The 26,753-nt window shown below is 39.9% G+C and overlaps 1 protein-coding gene and 1 non-coding gene across 4 annotated transcripts in view; both read left to right on the forward strand.

The window, feature by feature from the left end:
- The first annotated feature begins 7,018 nt into the window (after positions 1–7,018).
- The window catches only part of ZFR (zinc finger RNA binding protein), a 46,769-nt gene continuing 27,034 nt past the window's right edge, over positions 7,019–26,753 (forward strand). For all 3 annotated transcript variants that reach the window (XM_040579573.1, XM_040579574.1, XM_040579575.1), the window contains exons 1-7: positions 7,019–7,119; positions 7,404–7,488; positions 19,648–19,930; positions 21,597–21,741; positions 22,557–22,775; positions 24,051–24,298; positions 25,258–25,449. In XM_040579573.1, coding sequence (XP_040435507.1) covers positions 7,083–7,119; positions 7,404–7,488; positions 19,648–19,930; positions 21,597–21,741; positions 22,557–22,775; positions 24,051–24,298; positions 25,258–25,449 — 1,209 coding nt within the window. In that variant the 5' untranslated portion in view covers positions 7,019–7,082. The remainder of the gene's footprint in view (positions 7,120–7,403; positions 7,489–19,647; positions 19,931–21,596; positions 21,742–22,556; positions 22,776–24,050; positions 24,299–25,257; positions 25,450–26,753) is intronic.
- LOC121081739 lies at positions 16,888–17,024 on the forward strand. The gene has a single exon (XR_005825785.1). It is a non-coding gene; the product is annotated as a small nucleolar RNA SNORA66 (small nucleolar RNA).

Here is a 26,753-nt window from a genome sequence, read left to right on the forward strand (position 1 = left end):
ACCGAAACCGCAGCCGCGGGGGGCACCGAGGCGCTGTTGAGGAAAGCGCTGGTTCCCCTTTCGCTCGTCGGGCGGCTCGGGCTGCGCCTGCCCCCCCGCAGGGCTTTGGGGCGGGGGGCAGGTCAGCGTGAGGGCGCCCATCTTGTCGGTCACCCTGGGGGCTAACGCAGGTGTGGAGCGGCGTGGGCTGAAGGCTGAAACAACCTCGGTTCCTATTTTAACCACCTTTCTAAAAGCCATCTAAGAAAAAAAAACCCCAAACAAACAAAAAAACAACCAACAAACCCTTTGAAAATGGAATTCGACAATCTTGTCTATTTCTGTAACGGTTACCCCAGTACACACTGTACCCTGTGTACCGTGCTGGTACCTTCCGTGTCCTTCCTCGAGGCTTCGGAGAGGGGCTGTAGGCCTAGCTGATCTGAAAATGTATGCAACAGCTTGTGAGATAAACAAAAAAAGTGCACCTCTTTGGACGGGAGGTGGGGAAAGGGTCCTCTGCCCTCAACACTGTGAAAGAAGACTTTGGCAGCCTTTGCAGGCTGCCGTGGGCCAGGCATGTTGTCAGGCCATGAGCGGTTTCATGTTGTGTCTTCCTCTCTTGCCTATTTGAGCCTGTACTTCATTTCAGTTTATGATGAGATTAACATTGAAGTATTATCATAGTCAATACAACTTCACACAAAGCTACCATAGCCTGTTTCGTTTGTTTATCACTCTTTGCACCTATGGGTCATCTAGCTGTGCTGTAAGCACAGCAGGATGCCACTGCTCCAGAGCACCCATTATCACTTCAGTTTACGCCTTTTCTCATTGTTACTACCTCTAGACCTGTGCTTTTTCTACCATGACAACTCCAGCTTTTTGTAAAAAGCACAAGCAAACTATCAGAAATAGGTACTGGACTCTAGTCCTGATCCTGGTTTTCCAGTAAAGGTGGAGTGGAGCGGTGGCTGATTAGCCTCTGTAGTTTCAAGAACACACACCTATGAATAAAGTGTTTACAAATCAAAATTCTTGGGCTTTTTTGAATTCCAAAGATCCACATGCCACAAGGAGAAACATCATGCCTCAGGAAGGGATAATCCCCAAAAGTCAGTATCAGGAGCTGGAAGTCCTAATCAGTGTTTCTGAAAAAATACTGACAGGAGGTGGGCAAAGAGATTTTTTAAGGGATCCATGAGGTAGTCCTTACAGCCCTCACCATGAAATGAGGTCAACTGGCTCTTAGTATGAACCAGTTTTTCACTTTTCAATACAGTAGCAGGAAACCAGGAAGTACCAGAAATTAGAAGTGCACTCTTTTAACTAATTATTGGAAATTGGCTGTTTTGTAATGTTATGTATCTTGCAAAATGGAAAGGAAGAATACACAGTTCTTAGTGCATGCCTGACCTTTGCAAAATTAAACCATAGTTGTTTATATAGAATCAAAGCGCAGTAAATCACATGCGTGCAAATATAGTGATTATTGCCACTGTGCAAATACCAGGCTTGTCAAGCCATATAATTGTGGAACATGAACAGATGATCATATAATACTTAATGCTTAACTACAACAACAACAACAACAACAAAAGAAAATACTTATTCCACACAAGATAGTCTCCACATGTGGAGTATTAAGTTGGAAAAACGTAGCCTTTTTTTTCAAAGCTTTTACTAACTTTTCAAATTAGAATAGTAATGGCAGTTCAGGCCTCTGTAATCTGTCTGCTTTGCTTTCTTACAGGTCAACACCTGGTGCACAAAGGTTCTTACTAAGGTTTTAGGAACATCACATTCAGAACAATTCTTTATGCATTTTTAAATAAGTCCTTCAGCCTTGAAATAAATCAAAATGACTAAAAGAAAGAGATTTTTCCGTTGGATTTCTCCCACCTGCAGCATTTCCTCCAAAGCAAGCACCAAATTTATTTTTAGAGCTGAATTCCAAAACAAGTCAGTGAAGGAAAGGCAGTGTTTGTTACAACTGGAGATTTCGTGTTCAGTTTTTCAGTAATGCTAAGTTCCTTCAAGAATTATTCTGGTCATTGGGTATGGTGGCTGTTTGAGCTTTTTAGTAAATTGCCCTTACTGTATTTTATTCTACTTAAAAAGAAGAAAGAAGCTACTAAGAAAAAATGTTGGCTTTAGAGAAGTGGGAAAGGAGCCTTAATTTTTCCAAGGCAAATTTCTTCTGTTACCTTCTGAGTGATTCATGTATCCCCCCAAGGGTTATAGTTCACTTTCTGAGCTCTTAAAATATATTTTTATAATGGGTTTGCTCCCTCATCAAACACTTTCCTTCAGTAGTTGCGTTAAAAGGGTTTACATTCTTCTAGTTACTGCCTGATTGTCCCATTTCATATAACACGTCTTTGGCTGGGAAGAATGTTGAAGCATTAGCTTTTTCTTTAGAGAGAAATTTTAGCATGCAGATTTGAATGGGAATGCTGAAAAATACAAGCTCATGCTTCTGATCGCATAGCAACTAGTAGCTGCAATGGTTGACTCTACAAATACTAAAGCTGGTAGAAAATAAATTTTGGGGCAAGGACAGAAAGGGACTGCTCTTTAAAGTTGCAGTATTCAGTATGTAGTAGTAGTTTAAAAGGTGGATGAAGAAATTGGCTGAGGAAGGGAAGGCTAGCCTATAATACAGACACTGATTTTATTAAAGTGTCAGGAAAGAAAGGCTAAGTGTTACCTCCACGCAGTATTTTTGCTTATATACTGCAACTGGTTCATTTGTCATGTGTGTATGATGTGTAATTTGAGTTTGCAATAACACTTGCATAATTTTGTATTATGCTTATGTTTGAGTGATAGGATTTTAATGTTGCGATTCTAAATAGTGATAACTTCCATTCGTGCTTTAATAATTACTTTTATTTATTTTATGAACACGTCTGATGTTATGGTCACTGTTCGATGTCTAAACCTTGTTATTAAAAGTAATACTTTTTTGCTTTAATCACTTAAAACCTTGGTGAAAAACATAGGGTCTTTGTCTCCACTACTTAGAACATGTAATTTCACTTTAAAGTAAGAAGGTTGATGAACTAACTGGTGAAGGTCTTGTCTCTGTAGCTATATGAAATAATTTCCAGGTGAGAATATAGCACTGGACTCCTTATACTGATAGTAAACCACTTCCTATCTAGGGCTTTTACAAAGACAGCAGTAAGCATTAGATGACCTTTTCATGAAATAAATGCACAGCTTTTGTTAATGTGGTCTGTACTCTGCTGTGTCGGAAAGCTTTAACCTGCTGCTGCATCTTCTGTGCCCACTGCAGGTGTTGCAAAAGCCAGCTGAGAGACTGATTTCCAATAAACTGGAAAGTAAGAAATCTTACCTCCATCTGGTACCACCAAAAAAAAAAAAATTAGTGTTTGCAGAGAAGGTACAAAAGATCTAGAGTTTTCCCCACTGCATTTCAACTACGGTTTTGCGAACCTATGGTAGCAGCAGAGACATGTGTCTTAGGTGTTAAAGTAAAATAGTAGGATTGATGACACTGCATGTTATATAGTGCTTTCTTCTTCTCACTGTATTTTGGAGATCTTTCATATAGTTGAAATGAAGGTCAAAGATTTGTTTTTCTGAAGGCTAGCTTACCATTTTTGCTGCTGTGATGTTTTCAGAGGCGCTGAACTTTTCACAAATAGAGTAGCTGTACTGTTTAATTCCAGATTAAAGTTTTGTTTTCCAGTATATGTTTTAATTCTGGAAATTCTTGGCTGTTCTTCCGTAATCTTAATAGGAACAGATATGAAGAAGTTTCTTTTTCCTATTAAAAAAAACCCACACTTTTGAATGCTTCACTAAACCTTTTATGTCTTTCTCCCTCTGCCACATGATTTGCACTTTATCACTCCATTTATTTCTTCCAGTTAAGGTTACAGAAATCAGCAAAGTTCAGAATGCCCCAAAGGATCTAATCTGAATTTATTAGTGTTTCATTTTGAATCAGATCTGATATATATGTCTTACAGAGATGCAATCTTGTTTCATAACCCACTGAGGTTTTTTAAATATAGACTATGAATCTGATCCTGCGAGCTAGTAGTAACCTAAATACATGTTATGTAATGGTACGCAAAGTTACCAGGAAGCATCAGGTTCTTATGAGGAAGCTGCTGAGGGAAAAACTTTTATAATAACACTGGGTTTTTTTCCCTGACAGAATGGTAAACCTTATTGACGTTCGTTTTTTGGGGTTTTTTTGTGTGTCACACTTAGTAAGTGTGACTCCTCATAAAGTATATTGTAATCTTTTTGAAGTGAAATATGCACTGAAGATTCAATATGCAAAATTCACCCAGAAAAGTAATCTGAAACTTCTGCTGAAATTGCCGCTGAATTGGGCTGCAAAACAGGAACTTATGTTCAGGCATATGCAGGGCTGAAATCACAAGATATAGGGTGGAATATTTGAATTAGAACTAATATAAATTACTTGGATAAAAGAAGTTATGAAGCCTAAGACAGAAATCTGTGTTTTGAATAATAAAGTTTTTGTTTTCCTCTGCTTGTGTAGCCAAAGAGTAAATATTCCAAGTTCACTTCATCAGTGAAAAAGGAATAGGCAACTGCAGGTCTACCTATTTGCAAAATACAGCTTTAGTGATACAGTTTTAAAAGGTGTGTGAGTGTCTGTGTGTGTATAGAGATATTTATATTTTTAATGAAATGTGTATTGAATTCAGCCTAGAGAAGAGAAGGCTCTGGGGAGACCTTACAGTGCCTTCCAGTACCTAAAGGGGCCTACAAGAAAGCTGGAGAGGAACTTTTTACAAGGGCATGTAGTGATAGAACAAGAAATAATGCTTTTAAACTGAAAGGTAGGTAGACATAGATTATAGGAAGAAATTCTATACTGTGAGGGTGGTGAGGCACTGGAACAGGCTGCCCAGAGCAGCTGTGGATGCCCCATCCCTGGAAGTGTTCAAGGCCAGGCTGGATGGGGCTTTGAGCAGCCTGGTCTGGTGGAAGATGTCCCTGCCCATAGCAGTGGGGTTGGAACTAGATGATCTTTAAGGTCCCTTCCAACCCAAACCATTCTATGATTCTACAATTCTGTGAATACTGTATGTTTATCAGTAAATTTTGAAGGTTTGTGACTGAAAAAACTTGAAAGACAGTGGAACAAAGAAAACTTCCATTTCTGTCTTTTCCAAGCACCATGATCTAGTTGTCCAATTATGAACAATTTTTAACAAAATAATGGAGGGGACAGTAAAGATATTTGTGTATGCTGAATGCATTGAGGCTCTCAGGGCAGAGGTCATGCCCTTTAAGTTCTTCTACAGAAGATTTGTATAGAGCCCTCTCATGAAGTACTCTCATATACAACTTCAGGATTAGGGCTTCTGTTTGTTTAAGCAATAGCAATTGAATGTCTTCACCCAATAGCTGCTTTCCTCACAAAAAAGCACTTTGAGTGGAAGTGCACCACGGAGGCTGGAAATTAATTCCTTTTCCCATGCCAGTTCCTTTTCCTGTTGTGCTTGATTAGGGTAAGAATGAGCAAGTGATACAGTACTGTTTAGTTCTTATGAAAAACTAATAATAATGACCAACAAACTACATTCAGTGAATTGGCAAGGATGTTTGGCATCTTAAGTACCTGTACTTCATATGCAGCTGCAATAATGTAAGGTTTAGATGAGAAAATACTTTCCTCTTCTCATTTGTCAAAGTCTTAATGTCTAAGATGACCGCAGGTACTGTGGGATAAAGGAAACCCCTGCTTTTGCACGGCCTGTGGGAGATCCCAAGCAGGCATGTTTTGAGTAGGTATGGCATACAGAAAACAAATACTTGTAAAATTATCACTTTTTAATTAATCCAGAAGTGTTTCTAAGTCTTGTTTAGTTTATAAAAAATGTGTATCCCAGAGCAAAGTACAGATATTAGATGCTAGTATTTAAGGATTTAAGTTTTGCAGTTTTCTGAGCTCTGAGAAGCATCTGCTGCTCAGGGAGAAGGACTGCCTATGGGTTGAACAGTCATAGGGAACAGATGAACTCAGTCACATTGAACTGTAAGTTACTGCACTGGCTGCAGTATGCTGCCCAGTGTTTTTTCGGAACAATCTGATGGACGCCTGGCGTCTAGAAACTGCAGATGGATGTGCGCTGTATAGGTGAAGCTTTACCTCATGTGTGCAATAAGCACATAGGAGCTACTGCATAATTGGTTTGTAGAAGTGATTCAGCTGTGGTGCCCTGGGGACAGGCCAGACAAGGAGTACATGGCTTTAGTTGGATGACAGCACTGTTGCTCTCCATGTGTGCAGTTGTGGTGGTGCAGCTGGGGGGCCCACATGAATCTAAACCTAGTTTCAAGTTTAGACAGGCCCTTAGGTCTTACTGTGAACTCTGCGTGCATGTACACTAATGGCAGCTGCTGCGCTCCAGCACTGTGGTCTTGCAGGAGTGCTGTGTACCTGCTGTGTATGCCAGGCCCCACCTGAGGATGCGTTTGCATGGGAAAGCCGGTAAATGCTGTCAAGTGCAGTATGTGCGTGGGGACAGACACCACGTATGTGGCAGGGGTGGTGGAGGGCTGCTTCACTTGTTTCTTCTTCACTTCTATAACGGTGGTGCATTGTGCCTTTGTAGGCAAGAATGAGAAACCGACCGTGGGCGCGATGCGGCTGCGGGCGCAGAACGGGGTGCCATGGAAGGAGGAGGGGGATAAGGGGGGCGGTCCCCTCACCGCGGCTCGCCGGGGCGCCTAGGCCTGAGGGGGGAGACTACCGCTCCCGAAAGCCTTTGCGCGCCCGCGCGCCGGAAGGCCCACCCGACCATGGCGGCGGCGGAGCCCAGTGCGCCCTTCAGTGGGCGGGGGTAGGGGCGTGGCCGGGCGCGGGACTACAATGCCCAGCGGCGTCTGGCGTATCCGGCGCCTGCGCACGGTGCCAGTCCGGCCGTACTCCGCCGTTGTCGTCGTACGTGGGTGGGTGGGGGGAAGGGAGAGAGCGCGGCGGCGGTGGTGAGGAGGAGGAGGTGGTGGAGGAGGAGGAGGAGGAGGAGGGTGGGGGGGGTGAGAGTTGAGAGTTCAGCCGCCGCTGTCGCTGCTAGCTCGGACTCATGATTCCCATATGCCCGGTAGTTTCGTTCACCTATGGTAAGTAACGGCGCCCAGTCTGTGTGTGTGTGTGCCCGTGCGCGGGGGGAGGGAGGGGATGCGGCCCGCGCGCGGGGCGGGGGAGCGGAGCGGGGCGTGCGCGGGTCCTGAGGTGCCGCCTCTGACCTGGCGCTCGGCGCTCTCTGTCTCTTGTCCGTCTGTCTGTCCCCTCGCCTCCCCCCTTCCCCCGCCTCCTCCTCCCCCCTCCTCCTGCCGGGCCTCCTGTCATGGCCCCGACCGCCGTCGCCGCCGCTGCCGCCGCCTCTCGGTTATCGTCGCCACAGTGCCCAGCCGGCTGGGAGAAGATGCCAAAATGGCCACCGGCAACTACTTTGGATTCACCCATAGCGGGGCTGCTGCCCAGTATAGGTAACGGCCGCGACCCCTCCCTGTCCTGCCCGGCCCCTCCCTCTGCCCGGGCCCGCAGCCCCCCTCTCCCCTCGTCGCCTCCGGTCCCGTGTCCCAGGCCGGAATCTGCCCACCCCCCGCCCTGTGCCGGGCGCCGCTCCTCCGGGATGGCTGTGCCTGGGACCCTCCTGCTTGTCTGCCCCGCCCGCCGGTGTGTTTCCTTATCCTCCTGGTGAGGGCTTCCCTGTATCACCAGTGGTGTGAGGGTGGGGAGGTGGAGCTGGGCACCACGGAGGAGGAGGAGAATCAGCGGCAGCATCAGGTCCCAAGGCCCTTAAATTAAAATGGCCACTTGTAGTCAACACCAGCAGCCGGTTACAGAGTGCTGCCCTTGGGCCCTTCTCCTTCAGCTTCAAGGAAGATACGGCTTGCTTCCCAGGTGTTTGCCCCCATTTGTGTTGGTGTGGGAGGACAGAACCCTTTTTGACATAGTTTAGAACCCAGTCTATGGGAGACTGGATGGAAGAGGGAAGAGCTGAATTGCCAGAAGATGCAGGGAACTTAATTCCATTGGATGTCTCTAATATAATTGATGTTTCTAAGAAAGTAGAGAAGGTACTTTCAGGGCCAGGTACCCTTTTAAAAGATTTCCTACCTTGATATGTAAGACCAGGAGTAGGTCTTCTAGTGCTTAGAACCTGTAATTGTACATCTTGCATAGGCACACTGCTGTAAGTCTTTGTATCTTTGTAGTTTTTGTGTGTCCAAATTGTGTATCGGAGTGTTAAAAAGTAATTGGTAGCACCTATTATCTCACGCTTTCTGAAATTAGATTACTTAATTTGGCAGAAACCATATACAATCAGGAACATCTTCACGTTTTTGACTTGTATTGGAGTAGCACCTTAAAGTACACATTGGAATCTACATTAAATGTTTCATTAATCTGTAATAGGAACCTTCCTTGACACCTTGGCCGTAGTTAATGGGAAAACCAGAAGAATAAAGGAAATACATGATGGGTTATTAACAAACAAATGCAGATCTATGCTACTGTTAACTGGCTATATAAGTTGCCTACCTGACAATAATTTCAGGAATATACAGTTTTATGGAGGTCTTGGGATGACTCCTAATTTCTCTCCATTTTTTCCTGGAAATGGACATAAGGTACATTAAATTTCATTTACTCCAAGGTTTAATAGTTAAAGGAGAGGAAGGATTAAACTTAGTTCATCTTCTGATTCTTACAAGATTAGGTGCTTACAATATGTTTATGTTTTACTACTGAAATTTGGAAGTGAGTTATGGGGTATGAAGGAGATTCTAAAAAGGATTTTCTTTTAAGTAAGCAAATGATTTTTGAGAGAATAATAAACTGAGGTCCATCTTTCTACATTTTTTCAGTGGAGATAGTTTTTTTTAAATTATTACTATTTTTATTGTGGAGCTGAGGTGGTCTCTAGACTCTATGAACCTGAACGACTTGTTTGAAATTTCCTTTTTAATTGCAGTATGAAAACATATAATTGGAATAATGTCGGAGTTTTAAACTTGTGTTCATAGTTACTCCTAAATGTGTTCTTGATAAAATTGAAAACTGATCAGAAGAATCTTTTTTTAACTTGCTATCACGAGTGCAAGATACTTCATTTGTTATCAGTAAAAGACTCTAATCCTGTAAAAGAAACACACCTCTGAAATTGAAGAGACACAGCAATCGTGTTAAAGCAGGCTTTTCATGAGAATAAACTTAATGTTTTGAGCAGAAAACACAGGAGTCACTTAAAATGTCTAAAAGGGAGTTTAGCTTTGAGAAGCAGAGTTGGCAGGTCCCTGGTAGCTTGTTGAGTGTGCTACGAAATACAGTCCACTCTGGTATATTTGAGAAAGAGATGGTGCTGGCAGGGAAAGATAGTGAAAGACATAATATTGCAACTAGTCCTCTAAGATTGTTACTAGTATTTGAATGAACAGTTTATAGAATAATAAAGTTATTGCATTCTTAGAAACCAAGATAACAGATAAACAAATGGATGTTTATCTGCACAGTTAAAACACAGGTGAGCCTCCTAAATCTGTCAGAAATTCTGGCTACAAGACTAATCTGTAGGTTTTAAAAAAGTGCTGAAAATAGCAAGTTGTTTTGGGAGGGCAAACCAGACACTTGCAGTTGAAGACCTTAGTTCTCTGATATATGCTGTTTAGAAATCCCGGTGCTGTAGTTTTTATAGCAAGTAACAGAAAGTAACACATTATTGGTGACGTTCGTGGGGGTGTTCTCTTGACAAAATGGCTGTAAAAAATTCTGCTGCATAAGGAGAACTTTAGGCTGCAACTTTTACAGGAATCTCAGTCAGTGCTTCCTAGGGATAACATATAGAACAACATCATGTTGATCTGAGCACTTACTTCACCTAAGCACAAAGAATCTGTGTGATTCTTCATAGGATACACACCTTTCTCAGAATATCTCAAAGTATTTAACTGTTAAATATTCAGCTGAAGTCATGCAGAAATACCACCACATCCACCATCCCGCTAAACTTTGCATCAGAAAAAAGGCAATAAATAAATAAGTGATTGGAAGCATTTTTGTTCCTTACAGTGCTGTCACTGCATAAAATATCCTGCTGCCCTCCTCATTCAAAATTCTTTGTGTGCACTACCCAGTAATAATACCATGACTTAATGAGAGAAGCATTAGGCCATGCAAATACCAAATACAGGACATTTCTTTGACTATAGCAATACCTTACAGTTTGTGCTTTCTGCTAGTGGTGGTATTAAGAGCCTAGGGTTATAATCCTGCATGCATTGCAAACTTTGCCCGTTACTTCTTTAAGTAATTGTATTAATCCTTCTATGTAGGAGCCTGGAATAAATGTGGAATTTGGTGATACCAGTCCTCTCTTTGTGTGTGCATGCTCCATAGGTCACCTGAACTGCTGTGTGTCTATTCAGTGTGAAGTGAACAGCCTCATATTGGCTTGTCTTTCATGTGTGAAGACCGTTGGCATTCTTGATTCAGTGCTGGAGAGAGACATAGTTATGCCTTTACTCTAAAGTTGGCCGATTTAAACGTGGGGATGATGGTGGAGAGAGATGGGCATTGCAAAATGTTTGGACAGAGAGTGTGCAAATGTGATAGTCTCATTTAATTAACCCTGTGTTAAGATTTTTGTTCCTGTTAAGAAGGTGAGGCGTCCTTTAACTGTCTGAGTTTCATCTTGGTGATATTCATTCTGTGCCCCTGCTCTTTTGAGACAGGCCACAGATGGGAGATTCTTGCGTTGTTAGAAGTGATTTGTTAACTTTGAAATGCCTTCAGGTAGTGTGAATATGACTAAGTATGGTGAGCCTTCACAGGTAAAGGCAATTTTAGCGGTTTCAAGTCCAGAGCAGACCACAGCGCCTGTGAGTTTAGATTAAGTTGCAGTCTTCTAGACAGGCATATCAAAGTGAACTCTTGCAGTTATAGCGGGTTTGGAATTCAAGTACAGTGTGCAATGTTACAGGAGTTGGAGGCTATAATTGGGTATTGGAGGTAGTAACTGGGGAGGAAAGATACCTCACTAATCAGAGGAGCCTTTGTAGTTTTTAGGAGGGGGGGTCGGTCAACTACTTGAAAACTGCAGCAGAATCGTGTCTTTAGGAACCAAGCACTTGGGGGATTTTTTCTGTTAACGGTATAGTAATGTCCTTTGTAGATGCAACCTCAAAATGGATTGATGGTTGTAGGCTTAACTCTGGGGTATTGAATTGCATGTAAAATTTTGCGTGCTACTAAAATGCAACAATGGTAGATTTAAATGTAGTTGCATTATTGGTACTAGAAAAGCAAAGTAGTACCTTAAGACAGGAAATACAGTGTTTTAAGAAGTGGATACAGTTTTCCATGCTAGTGAAGTTTCTTTACTTTTAAAAAAAGCTTGCCAATTTTAGCATTTTTTCTGTTTACCACCTTCGTTAATGATCTAGATGATGGGGCAGTGTACCCTCAGCAGTTTTGCTCAAGACACAAAACTGAGAGGAGTGGCTGATACGCCAGAGGGTTGCACCGACATCCAGAGAAGAGAGATTTGGATGGGCTGGAGAATTGGGCAGACAGGAATCTCACAAAGTTGAGCAGGAGGAAGTGCAAAGTTCTGTACGCAGGGAGGAACAGCCCCATGCACCAATGTGTGCAGGGCGACACCAGCTGGAAAGCAGCTTGGCAGAAAAAACCTGGTGGACACCCAAGCTGAACATGAGCCAGCAACGTGCCCTTGCAGCACAGAAGGTCACTGGCATCCTGGGCTGCATTAGGCAAAGTATTGCCAGCAGGTCAAGGGAGGAGATCCTTCCCCTCCCCCCACAACAGCTCTGGTGAGGCCACACCGAGTCCTGTGTCCAGTCCTGGGCTCCCCAGTACAGCAGAGACGTGGATGTACTGGAGAGTCCGGCAGTGGGCCACAGAGATGATGAAGGGACCGCAGCACCTCTCCTACGAGGAAAGGCTGAGAGAGCTGGGACTGTTTAGCCTAGAGAAGAGAAGGCTGCGTATACGTTACATGTGTGTGCATATATATATATATTTATATATGCATACAATGTATATAAATACCTGAAGGAAGAGTGCCAAGAGGACAGAGCCAGGCTTTTTTTGGTGTTGTCCAGTGACAGCACCAGAGGCAGTGGGCCCAAACCGAGACACGGGATGTTCCCTCTGAGCCTCAGGAAGCACCTTCTTACTGAGAGGGTGACTGAACCCTGGCACAGGCTACCCTGGGAAGTTGTGGAGTCTCCGTCCTTGGAGATCCTAAAAAACTCTCTGGACACTGTCCTGAGCAACAGGCTGCAGGTGGCCCTGCTTGAGTAGCGGGTTGAACCAGATCACCTCCAGAGGTCCCTTCCAACCTCAGCCACTCTTCTGTGATTTTGACAGGGGAAAATGTTTGTAGTTGGTGATTTTTCAGGCAGATGTAAAATCCAAGCTCATTGCTTTTTTTGTCTTGTGTGTTATCATTGTGAATATGGCTGTTGACAAGACTTGAATAAATTCAGTGTTTTGGTAACGAAGAAAGCAGTATAGGTGATGAACTGTCATGTGTTCAGCTGAGTAAAGGGAGGTAGATACAGAGCGTAAATTGCAACACTTTAGAGTTATGTTGTGATACACAGTGAGGAAGATGTTGCAGATTTTGGATTTAAATCAGATCATGAGACTAAATGTGAAGATTAAGAAAGCAGTAAGGGTATATTGAAAATCTTTGAGGTGAATTACTGATTGTGTATGGTTAAGCTACCTAGTAGCAATGTGTTCTTTGTTTGTAATGGAAGGATGCATGAATGATCTTAGAAACAAGGAAGAGAAACTCTGAATTGCTACAAAGAACTATCTTTTCTAGGCCTTATGTAGTTAAACCATAGAATATGTTACTAGGAGCTGCTGAAATTTAACAGAATTCAAGAGGGGATTGCATATTTGCATGCCTTCAGGCCTTTCTTTGGGTTAGAGTGAATTGTTTTACAATGTTCTGTTCACAAAATCGTAATAACGGAAATACTTCTCATTAAAGTTCTGAAAAGATGTATTCAACCTTCATTGAAATTTTATGCCCACAGTGAATAGCAGGTTCTAGAAAAACAACTGAAGTCACTTCTGAAGTATAACTTACTGTAGTGCGATACTTCATTTCACTGTTTTCTGCTGTTTTCAAGTATGTTCAGGACGAAAAAAGCTCACTTAATTGTTGGTTTAAAAATTATTATTACTTTGCTTTTACTTTGCCCAGGTACCATTAACACACCTGAAACTTCATCTGATGAGTTATTCAAGGATCTGAAAAAGAAGCAGATAGTAGTTCTTCTTTCGGTTTTTGTAGAGTTAGGACATACTTGTTTCAGTCTTCATATCTCTGAAAGAAAAACTGCAGAACTGTTTTTTCTGTTCTACTACTAATAGAATAATCTATGAAACTTTGAGAAATGTGGCAGTTAGGTCTTACCAGCTACGCTTTCCTTAATGCTAAAATCTTCAAATGTTCTTAAAAATTAGAATTCAAGAAATAAGTTTTAATTGGGGGGCAGGAGGGCTGAGTTTAATATATTTGTAGTTTAGAAATTATTTTAAGTGTAGCTTAAATGCGGTGCTAAGCTAGCCTGAAAATCACTTCTTTAAATGAAAAAAAACCCCAACAAATCAAAACCTGCAAGGAGTATATTTTACTGTATACTCCTCAGTTAGAATAATATAGAATAAATTAGAATAATATGGAATAAGTTAGAAAAATATAGAAATAAATAGAAGTTGTAATTTCTGATGAAGCTTGTAGCTTGGATAGAGGCAGAATTGGTTTTATTCCTGGTCATAATTCTGTATCGATATAACACTCTTCAGAAAACTGAAGCAAAAATATTTAAGATGTTATATCTCTCTAGGAAGAGAGCTTCCAGTGTTCAGCACCTTAAGCAGAGCTGAAATAGCAGCAGCATTAATGTGTGTGTGCATATGTTGGCTGGTACTACAGAGGTACGCTGGAGATCAGAGTGTTTGTTTTTCTTCAGCTTACATGCACATGAGTTACAATTTCTGTTTTTTAAATAGAATCAGCATGGTGGAAAGCAAGGCTCATAAGGAACCTTTTATGTGCTTCTTCTAGATAAACCTTTTGTGCTATATATCTTCTATTTTCCCCTAAATGTAGTCCTCTGACAATAATTGCTACAGATGCCTTAAGTTTCTTAATGCATGACTTACTCCACAAATATCTTAATGTGGAAAATAAAATACCTTGCAATCTTAAGTCAGCTGAAGTTATTACTTGGCAAAATAGTGTTGTATTTTCTTGATATTGTTAATGTACAAAAAAGTGTTCTACTTTCAATTCACTTTTTTACCAATGAAGCCTCAACAGTTTTTTACTAGAAGAGGCCAGTGGCTGGAAATGAAAAAGGGCACGAGCCAAGTGTTCTACAGAGAATTCAGTATTTGTTTCTTAATTGCTCTTAGTTCTCTGTCATTTGGGGGGGATCTATTACAGGGAGTCCAGACCTTCTGTCAGTGTTTCTATATAAAAGTAAGTAGCAGGTGAGGGTGTGCTGGTTTTGTCCAGAATAAAGTTAGTTTTCCTCACAGTAGCTGGTATGGGGCTGTGTTTTGGATGGGGATGTTTTAGTTATTGCTGAGTGGGGGATGTTGTAGTTATTGCTGAGCAGTGGTTACTGAGATTCAAGGTCTTTTCTGCCTCTCACAGCAACCTAGCAGCAAGCAGGCTGGAGGTGCACAAGAAGTTGGAAAGGGGCACAGCTGGGACGGTTGACCCCAACTGACCAAACGGATATTCCATACCATGTGACACAGGCCAAGTGTTTAACAAAAAATACTTTTTCTTGTGCACTGTAATACAATAATTGTGAATAAGGAATTAATTCTCCTAATTTTGAGGTTACTTCAGTAGGATAAGGAAGATGAAGGCAGGCTAGGTGTACACTGGAATGCAAAACTTCTGAATAGGAGCAAGCTTATTTGGGAGGAGGAAGCAAAGAGCATGGGGAAATAGCAATATGCATATAGCATTTTAAAGCAAGTGGAGAGAGACAAAACACATTAGGCAAGATGCTGGAAATGACCTTCTGTAGTTGACTGAAACGTACATCTACAGATCCTGGAGCAGAACAATTGAGTGCAACATGTAGACTGTAAACTAGCCCTGGGTAGGATAGTGAAAATGCAGCAAAATAGAAATCTGAGCTGGAAGATCAGCATCGAAATATATGTGGCGTTCCTAGAAAACAGGAATTAAAGTCAGCTGGGTGGGGAAGCCCTGTTACTATTGTGATCACCTAAAGAAATGTGTGTGGTATGAATAAAATACATTCTTCTTGAATGAAAATTTCTGGTGGAAAAGGTAATGTGATAAGACAGTACAGCAGAGTACCATTTGAAGTTGGCAGGTCCTTCACCCGTAATTTCTTAAATCAAAGGGTGATGTTTATTTTGGTAGTAAATCAAAACACTGTAAGAATTGTAACGTGAAGTTATATTGAATTGAATCATCACAAACTGAGTTTGCCTTATGTAAATGTCTAGAGCTCACTTGCTTTTAAAACTGAAGCTTTTCTAAACTACAGAAGAAATCGACAATGAGGGTGCTCAGACACTAGGACAGGTTCACAATCTCCATTCTTAGAGATGATCAGAACCTGACTAGATGAAACCCTGAGAAACCTAATGTAATTTGAAATTAGCTGTGCTTTGAGCACTGGATTAGAACAGATGACCTCCAAATCTTTGTTTCAACCTAAATTATTCTGTGATTTTTAAGCCTAACCTAGGTAACAAAGCCAGCTGGACCATGTATCTTCTCATATGAAGAGAGCTGGAATTCCTTGAACTGAAAGATGCTAATGAGGATATTAGAATTTATTTTGCAGAAGAGAAGAATTGATCTTCAAAGAAAACTGGCTAAATTACCAGGTCAATGAGCTTCCCTTGTCTGTTGTGTTGCAGTACCTGTTTGCGTGTCCTTAGCCAATAGAACATACAAAGTAATTTGGTTCAACTCTTTCCCACTGTGTTGGGGGATTAAGCTAAACCAAATTACTTTCTTTGTTGTGGTGAAGAACTGGCATGTGGTTTGTTACTGTAGCTTAGCTGACATACTCTGTTTCATTGTTGCTCTATAACTGGATCATGTGCCTAAGTCTTTTGGAGTCTTATTTATTGGCACTAAGTTGAAATATATGATGTGGAACAGTATAGGAGATCATTAGTTAAGGTAGAGATTAGTAAGAGAATTGTAGAGAAGGAGCTGGTAGAGGTGGTTAGAATTAGAAGAGTGGTTATCAAATAGGAATAATTGCAGTGGAGCTCCCTGGATATTGGTTCTGAGTCTTACTTAATATTTATATTAGTATGGCATGTTGTGATGTTTGATGCAAGGAAATTATTGTCAATACAGAGGTGGCTTTACAAGAAGCTGCTGTGAGGAAGCTACACTGGAAAGGAAGTGCTGTTTGGAGCAAAGCAGGTAGCACAGCTGAAACTTCATCTGAAATGATGTATACAGTTCTTGCCATCTGTAGTGAAAAAAGAATAGATAATACTGTGATAGATGCATAGATTAACTGCAAGACAGATCAATGGAATAGGTAGTGTGGCAAAGTAAGCTAGGAGGAGGTAAGTTCACCTCAGCAAATGTGATGAGGCACTAACTACCAAACAAGGACAAAAACTTGTAAATTAAATTAAGAAGTTGGCACAAAAATATTTTCATGTAAATTAATTACAAGAAAATTGATGGTCATCTTAATTTTAAAAGGTATTCAGTAAGACTGTGGGGAGAAAAAGAATGTCATGAACTTAAAGAAGATGTTGCTGTAACTAACTTTTAAAAAGGAAGAAGCACTCAGTTATAGAATATTTTTCTTGCAGTCTTGCAAACTCGATCACTAGCTCTGCATGATGTTGCAGAAGCAAGGGGAACAGGTTTGCTAAAATAAACATGGTCATAGAACTGTATTAGCCTTAGAAATCTGATGATTTGGGCTGTTAATTCTATACCATGATAAGGAATTTCGGTTAAAAAATAGTGTAAAAGAAATTAAACTCTCTGTACCAGAATCTTGTTAATAGTCCTGATGATAATGATCATAATCTCTTCACAATATTAAATACTGGAAACTGTCAGGTAGCTTTAATCCTACATATTCTGAGAACAAAAAGGTTTCCTTTAATAAACTTGACTGGCACTGCTAGTTTGTAGTGTATTGTGAGCACTGTATTGTATTTTGTAGTAGTAACTTAAGCACAGTTTCATGAAACTTCGAAGAGCCAAATTAAGGCTTCCTGTACAGGTCCCTTTTCTTTCTCATAGGATCATAGAATGGTTTGGGTTGGAAGGGATCTTAAAGACCTTAAAGAAGGGACGCCTTCTGCTAGACCAGGTTGCTCAAAGCCCCATCCAACCCAGCCTTGAACAAACACATCTCTTCCATTTTTATTCCACCCCCCCCCCAATTTCCCTGTGTATAACTTAAATGGTTTCTGGCACTCAGCTGACTTTTTTGTAAATTCTAGTGTTTCTGACATGTCTACCATGTTAGAAAACGAGCTGAGCACAAAAAACCCAACTTGTTTTCTGCTAGATTAATGACTTAATCAGTGCACTGAATAGCTTGACAAGTAGCAGAACTAGCACCAAGGATGGGATAGGATGGCATAGCCAGGTTTTTTACATGAAAGGAGGAAAAAATGAGGGTGGGGATAGGGTGGAGCAAGGCTTTCCTTGTTGACAGTATTGGACTGTTGATGTGTTCAACTGCAGTCTGAGTTAAACAGACTGCTGTCTGTTTTCTCAATTTTATGTGTTTTTAGTAGATACATAAAATGGTAATTACCTCACAATTTTTGCCTTTCTGTACTGTTATGTAGATAATGTGCCCTAATTTTATAGACCATCACTCACTTCTACTGTCATAAAATAATCTTCCTGAATTGTCTGATGGAGTCCAATTTCTCACCTTAAACTGACAAAACAGAGAATCTTCCTGTGTATGTCAAGTAGGAGGAATTTTTCCAAGCAATAGTGAGAGCTACACCAAAGAGTTTTAGTCTTTTCCTTCTACTGTTATGCTAAAAAATTGAAAATAGAATGAAACATAGTGGTGAGTACAGCTCACAACTGAAATAAATTTGAATGTGCAAGTGGTCTTTTAAGGAATTAGGTGCCTACAGTGGGAATAAGGTGGAGTCCAGGTGTGGAAGTCCAATAATAATAAAATTACTGTTTCTGGTGTGAGAATTTTTTTTTAATTCAGCAACATTAATGGGTTCTGCTGTAATTAAAATTACAAAATCAGTTTTTCTAAAAATAAATAAAAAATACTAAACACAAGGGAGTTATGCTAATATCTTTTGCAAAAATAATATAGTATGTGTAGTTAAAAAGGTGCTTTGTTTCTGGTAGTTATATCAGAGACAATATCTCGGACTTTAGGAGAAAATATTAGCATAACCTTATGCAGTTCATTGTGCCAGTGAGTATGTTTGCTTCAAGTGAGATTTCATTTTTATTTGGTTTCTACTTTCTTCTGAAAAATAGGGGATACTACCTCCTTGATAGGCATAGCGTTGGTTTTGAATTATCTTTTAATAGTGCTATGGACATGTGAAACCCTATAGAGATTCTTAAGTACTATTGAACAACAGTGCGGAAAGTATACTGAAAAATTGAATCCCTGCTTCATTTAATTGTTCCAGATAGTGATATTTTGCCTTGTTCATTTTGATTAAAAATCAAAGTAACTATTCTAAGCTTCTAATCATAATGCACAGTTACACATCAATATAGGACGATAGTACTAGTGTCTGTTCAACTAATTAAAGTTTTGAAGCCATGGGTTTTTATTTCTGCTTGTTTTACTCATTCTTAGGAAATAGCCACATACTGATGTCCTACCTGCAAATTTTAGAGAGGCAGATTAGTCTCAGCATGTGCCTGGAAGATTGCCAGAGCTCTGGTAGCAGTCTTCTTGCTCGATCTCACTGTCCTTTTGATTGCTTCATGTTGTGAGGCAGTGGAGTTTTGTACATGCGAGTGGGGCCAGCTTTGTAATTCTAAACTTTTTTTTGGGAGAGGTTCAGCATTGGAGGTGTGTATTTAGTATCTGCCTTAAATGTAAGAATTCTGAGCTAATTTTCATGGAAGACTTTATATCTTATTGCTTTAATATGTTTTATTGAAAAACTTCATGCAAGTGCAGGTCAGTTGTGAGCTCTCGCAGAAAAGTAGTGTTTCTTAATATAACAGGGATGTCAGTTTTGTTGGAAGAACTACTAAACCATTTAAAAACTTGTCAGTCATGAAAAGATAAGTTTAAGGCTTTTGTATTATTTTGAATGAAAGACTTGTGGTGTTCTGTTTGAAAAAAACCCACACAAATTTGCCCCTTGCTAAGAAGGTCATCAGCTGCATGATAGATGTTCCTCCACAGAAATGTCAACATTATAACAGCCTTTTTAATGGGTGTGGAAGAGAGGTGGTAAGAGCCATTGAAGTGTAGCATAGGTAGATCGCTGTTCCAGGTCTCTTTGTAGAACAGACAAGTATTAATCAGATCTGGGATTTTGAAATGTGTAGGCATTAGCTTTGAATGTGGATTAATCTAATTACTTGCTGCCTTTTTCCAATGTAGCCAGCAGCCAGCTTCAGGTGTAGCGTACTCCCATCCAACTACAGTTGCCAGCTACACTGTCCACCAGGCACCCGTCGCTGCGCACACGGTTACTGCAGCTTATGCTCCAGCAGCAGCTACAGTTGCAGTAGCCAGGCCTGCTCCAGTAGCTGTTGCAGCTGCTGCAACAGCTGCTGCATATGGAGGCTATCCTACAGCGCACTCAGCTACAGACTATGGTTATACGCAGAGGCAGCAAGAAGCTCCGCCACCACCACCTCCTGTCACTACACAGAATTACCAGGTGGGTTCCAAAAGAATTACTTCTGTTGTATGATTTTTAAATGACCTGTTAAAATGAGGAGGCCTGTTTGGGTAAGAGAATGTGATGATATTTACATTTTTTTCTTCTAGGAATTGCAGTTTGAGTACAACTCCAATAACTTAGTAGCAAAACCTCATAGAATGTGAAGTGACTGCAGTGTGATATGGCCCATGTAGAGGAATGTCAGCACTACTACTACAGAAACTTAAGATTTCAGATGTTTACATAATAAGCAGTGAAGGGATATTTACCTCCAAGTGATTTTGTGAAACTACTGCTGAAAAAAGCAGTAGTGTCTTGTCTCAGCTAGCTTGAATGTTTGAGTGGCATGTGGTAAACTGGGTCATGGAACTGATGTAGCTGAAAAAAACTGTCCCATTAAAAATTTTCAGTGGAGGTGGAAATAGTTCCCTTGTCAGATTCCTGGGTGCCGCAGGAGTTCTAGTGCCAAACACGGGGCTAGGAGATTGCCCTAGAAGAGGAACTACCCGTTGCATGGGTTTGGGTACCTTTTGTGAGATCACTGCCTAACCTCATGTGGCTACAGGTTTCTACAAAAGGGAATTGTTTGTTTTCGTCTTCGATGTTGAAATAGTATGCGTTGTGTAATGGTTTTTTAACCTTCTAGTCCTAAGGTTATCAAGGCAACATCTAAATTCTAATTGGTATTCTAGTTTGTTTAAAAGGACTGTACTGTTGCTGCATGTTCTCAGTTCTTTTGTACAGAGGTTATGATTTGTTACATGTGGTAATTAATCATAACATAGGAGAATTTCTAGTAGCATGTGTACTCATAATTATGAGGTCAGTTAGCAGATGCATTCGGATAGAAAAGAGTACACTAAATAAGAATAGTTTCAGTTTACACAGGTTGGATGGAAAAGAGATTTTATTGTTACATTTCTTGAAATAAAAAAAATAATTTATACATTAATCCATTTTAGCTATATGCTTTACTTCCCCTCAGTTGATCACCTCTTTATACTTTACCATAAATATGGTGAGGATGAGAGAATATATGTACATACATACAGTGGCTTCCTGGCCCTGCCATTCTAAGCTTAGTAGCAATCTCCCGAGTTATAAAGGTGTTGAATGGGCTACTTGCTTTGCCATTATAGACTAGATATAGTTCCCTAATGGACTAGTTGATACACCAAAAAGTAAATAAGTCTTTAATTCATACTCTAAAAATTTAACCTTAAAAGTATTGTTAATGATGGTATTTTTAAAGCCAATAGAGCGTCATGTTTGTAAACTTGTGAATTTATTATGGTGTTTTTTCACTTCATATTTTACAGAAGTGTAATTTGATACAGTCATCATGAAAAACTAGTGAAAGTAGTTGCTTTTCAGCAACAAAAATAATTTGTAGAGAAAGTGATTTAATAGCATGAGGTTAATTACTGTATCAAGTCTGAAAAAGACCATCAGGGCTGTTTTCAGGCCTGAAGTATCTATAAATGTAAATCTAATTTCTTTAATACATTTATTTGTATATACTGTATCTGTAAATATGTGATTTAAACTGCTTTAGTTGACCAGAAGAAAATACATTGTTTCTTTGACTCTGCTAATGACTGTTATTACTCCAGATACATACTTAAATGAGAAATTTGCTGGGTTTTCCTTTTTGAATTTTTAGGATTCCTATTCTTATGTTCGATCTACCGCCCCAGCTGTAGCTTACGACAGCAAGCAATACTATCAACAGCCAACAGCAACTGCAGCAGCTGTGGCTGCTGCTGCCCAGCCTCAACCTTCAGTGGCTGAATCATACTACCAGACAGGTAGGTGACATGATTCAAACTGCTGTCATTATACACAGTCAGTGTATACTTCAATACCTTAAAAATAAGTTTTTTGAATATTTCACATTATCCAGATTTTTTTTAGTTTTGTCATGTAATCTCTGTCAATATGTAGAGAAATTCACTGCACCTAGAACTTGAACGTTATTGTGACGCTGCTATAAGTAGCTGTCTCTGAGGTTTGGATTATTATTAAATACACTCAAAACATACTTCTAGTCAGCCTTCTTGATGATTTGTTTAGAAACCTTGCTGAAGGAGGTTTAGATAGTCAATGGTGGGTTCAGATGATAACTTCATTAGACTCTTTTTTTAATTCTTTATTTACTTTATGTAGTTCTTTAATTATGATTGCTACAAAACAAAAATCCTATTTACTTCTTTTACTTTAATTAGAACTAATAAGAAAGTTCAAGTGTACTTTGGTTTAGTGTACTCTAATAAAACTGTTGAATGAGAAGGTTGCTTAAAAACCTGGCAGCACTGTTTAAAATAAACAAATCTGAGGCTTACTAGTGTGAGCTGTGACATGATCAAACAGTTGTGTGATACATGGTACACAATGCGTGATCATGACTGAAGAAAAAAACCACACCAAAACCCCAAAAAGAACCCCAAACCCCACAAAACCAACCACAACACAAAAAAACAAAGCCAATCAAAAAACCAAAACAAACCCCACTTGTTATGCATTTATTCCCCAGCATATTGTTAAGGATCACTTAATATGGTTTGCATTTCAGTCAACTAAAACATGTCAATGATTGTATACTTCTATTTTCTATCCTAATTAGCTCCAAAAGCAGGATATAGCCAAGGGGCAACTCAGTATACCCAAGCTCAGCAAACACGACAAGTGACAGCTATAAAACCTGCAACCCCAAGTCCAGCAACAACTACATTTTCTATATATCCGGTATCCTCTACTGTGCAGCCAGTAGCAGCTGCAGCTACTGTTGTTCCATCCTATACTCAAAGTGCAACATACAGTACAACAGCGGTTACTTACTCTGGTAAGAATTTTGCATATTATGCTGCTGGGATCTTTGCAGTTGCTACAGGAGAGGCTTTAAATACTCAGAATTTTAGCAGTTCTTTTTCAGTTACATCATAGTCTACGGAGAATTATCAACCAATCAAATCGTAATGGCAAAATATTTTGCTGTACCTTTAAAAGAGGTTTGGTGTTTGTGTATGCCTATTTTGTTACATATGAGAATATATAAAGCATTGGCATTGCTGCATTGCACAGTGTTTTGTGACTAACTGTTAAGGTTTGGAAAGAAAAGATGGGGGATAGAAAAAAAATAAGCAAACACACAGACACAGATATTGCCCAGGGAAATTGGAAGGGAGCATGCTGCCATCAAACAGCAATTACAGAGACAGGGAGGAGCTGTTCAATATGAATCTTGTAAGTTTGAGCTGTCTTGACTCAACATGGGAGGAGAATGGGTGCTGAAAAAAAGACTTTGCTTCAAATGTTAGAAATCTGAAAAGTAGTTAAAGATGGAAAGATGTTAACTTTATGGCCAGATGATAAATCAACTGGCGTATTATAGCTACCTTGAACTCTGTTTAGTTTTGTTTTCTGTTTAAAAGGGATTTTAAGACTTCTTTGAGACAGAGCCTGATCAGAGGATTTAAATAGTTGAACCAGTAGATTAGAAATTTTATGGGAAAACTGGCTCAGAGGCATGAAAGCCCAGTTTCCTTCATTTATTCAGCTTTGATATTAGAAATCAAGGACTGCATAGCCAAGTTTTAGCAGGAAAGCAGCTTCTCTGCCCTAAAACATATGAAGTCATTGAAATAGAATGTAATTGCACTAGCCATTCTGTCTTCATATTTTTTTCCCCTTCTCTACATAATGTCTGTCCTCCTTGACATTTGGAAACTTGAACAGTAAATCTGGTTCTAGAAGACTGCTTACTTCAAGCGGCCTTTGATAAATCTTTTATTAAAATTCTTGTTATACCATACTCAGTCTAACCAGATGTACCAGGAAATTTTACATACACTTTTGGGATGCTTTGATATAGCTAACGTAACTGTGTGTCTGCGAAGATGTCTAAAATCAAATATATTCCTGATACAATTGGTAGCTATATATTTGTGTACTATGAAACATCAAGAAAAATTCAGGTCGCCTAACAAGATCTCAATAAATCATGTATGTCCTGGCCTGCCCCCCAAATTCTATTATGCAACATGTTTTGCATTAGTATATTATGTAATTGATACATGATGTACAGTGTGGTAACATATATTTTATTTTGATTTTTGAGGTACCTCTTATTCTGGCTATGAAGCTGCGGTGTATTCAGCTGCATCGTCCTATTACCAGCAGCAGCAGCAGCAACAGAAACAAGCAGCAGCAGCTGCTGCTGCTGCTGCAGCAACAGCTGCTTGGACAGGGACCACCTTTACTAAAAAGGCACCATTCCAAAATAAGCAACTGAAACCAAAACAACCTCCCAAACCGCCCCAGATCCACTACTGTGATGTTTGTAAGATCAGCTGTGCTGGACCACAGGTACCTATAATATGTAATATCCTGTCATACACTTTAGTCATAATCTCTTCAACTAAAAATCTGACTGCTTTAACAGTATTTATTAATTTGTAAAGGCCTTATTCTATACTTCTGTTAAAGGAATAATTAAATGAAAATGTGTGCTATTGTAGAAAGAGTTCCTATGAGAAGATAAAAAGATAAATCTTTTAGATTTTGAATGTGGCTTGCTTTTTTAACATAGCAAACTTCTTAAAAAATACTTTTTTTTCAGAACTATGGAATTACATACATTTTTGTGAACTGTAAGCCTGAAAGTTTATTCTTCATAGTATTCCAGCATCCCAGTTTAGTTTCACAGTGGGTACAAGTGTGTACAAAGTAGATAACCAATTCTTGCAAAGTCTTGACATGTGTGTGGCTAAACAGTTCTTGCTGTTTGGGTAAATTTGTTATTTCCCACCCTGTCTGCTCTCTGGATTGCTAGTGTTGGTATAGGAAGAAATACCAACTTCTGCATTTCACTTTCAGCACCGCTTTATTTATGCACCACCTTCTTTTGAATTTTCTTTTTTAGTTCTCTCAATACACTTGATCATTGTGGTCTTGTAGTTTGAGGAAAATTCAAAATCAAGAATAATAGAATGCAATGCGGAAAACTGCAGTTTTCCAATCATATCAAGTTTTCAATGGTACTATCTGTTGACCAGTGCTTGATGAAATGAGAATTAGAGGAGAAGAGCCCATATTGTATTACCTAAAAGTGGCATCCTGGTAATGGTGAAGAGAATTTCTTCACCTTAGAAGTAGCATGCTATTAATGGCTTTAGAGAATGTCATATGGAAGAAATGTTCAATGTAGGAAGTGTTTCTTATACAAAGCATGTGTGTTATACTATTTTCTGTATTACATATATTCACATGAATGATGAAGCAGGACAAAGACAGCTTTTTTGTGTGTGTATTGTTTATTTAAACAGACTTACAAAGAACACCTAGAAGGCCAGAAACACAAAAAGAAAGAAGCAGCATTAAAAGCTTCCCAGAACACCAGTAGCAGCAGCACTTCTGCTCGTGGAACTCAGAATCAGTTGCGCTGTGAACTTTGTGATGTGTCTTGTACAGGGGCAGATGCTTATGCTGCCCACATCCGTGGAGCCAAGCATCAGAAAGTAAGAGTTCTCTCTTATTCTTATTTTACAAGGGATTTCTGTATTTCTTCCATTGTTTTTTCTTATGTTAGAGAGGAGAAGATACTGATATGTAGAAACAACAGAATTTGAATTGTTTTCTTTACAGATGTTTAAATCTGCTTTTTGTTTCAAACTTGTCTTTAAGCTTACTGTTAGAATGGCCTTGCTGGGAGAAAGGGGGAAAAATATTGCCATGGCATCATTGAGAAGAGTGTGTTTTGGGGAAAGTTATGTAAACTGTAGGAAGAAGATGTGGGATAAGATGGGGAAAAGAGTCCATGAGGACACAGTAGTAGTATGCTTGTACCTCCTAACTGTTTTCAGTGCTTTTCTTGGCATTAATCTTACTCACCTAGTGCTGTGAAGCTTTCAGTGCACTTTGAAACACGGTAATCTGAGTCAGTGCCAAGGGGGACACATCACTCTTTGGTATGTTTTGTGAAGAAGACTTGCATATGGGAGCAAGGAATGATGTCCTGTAGTAGATTTATAATGAGTATGTTTGGAGGTTTTTTGGTTAGCGTGTTTTCTTTAATGTTTGAGTGCTTTTAGTTGGGCATTCTGGAATAAAGACTGTAGGCTGCTCTGTGAATGTGACCTGTGTTTTAAATTTGGCCATGCAATAGTAAATGGAATGCCAGTGTAAAATGTGTGTTTAGGTATTGCAGATTTTCCTCATAACTCTGGAAATATTAGTGTCAGTAACAAATACAGTGTTAATATTCAGCTTTTATAGCTCTTGGCATCTCAGAACACTGTGCAAAGTTGCGGGGACGCAGCTTGATGCAAGCAAATGTCAATTTATTGTACAGAAGCACGAGTTTATATACTCTTTCAGAAGCTGCGCGTTTTAAACAGATTGGTTCTTGAAGCTAAGCATTGCATACTAGGCAATCCCCGATTGGTGGTTAACTGCCATCAATTAACAGCAAGGTGTTACCTTTCCTTGGCACCATCCGTCTCCCACTCCCCTGTGCTCTGTAAAGATGTCTCATCATGTTAATTGTTGTCTAGACAAGCTCGAGCACATTCCCCTCAGCTAACTGGTCGCCACGCATGGTCCTAGTTTCCAGCCCGCTCCTGCATCTCCCCCTTCCTGTTGCACAAAAAGAACCTTTGAAACTGAATGAGTAAAAACAAGGTATAAGTAATAGAACAAATAAAAAAAGCAACTAAGACATATTATCAGTGTCAAAATAACCCACTGTCTCTGTTCCGTACAATTTTACAATTTCCCCTTTTTGTTTTTGAACAGCTAGTACAAGGCTTGCCATGTTCTGCAG

This window comes from Falco naumanni, chromosome Z (assembly GCF_017639655.2).
Source record: "Falco naumanni isolate bFalNau1 chromosome Z, bFalNau1.pat, whole genome shotgun sequence".
In the NCBI taxonomy this organism is placed as follows: Eukaryota; Metazoa; Chordata; class Aves; order Falconiformes; family Falconidae; genus Falco; species Falco naumanni.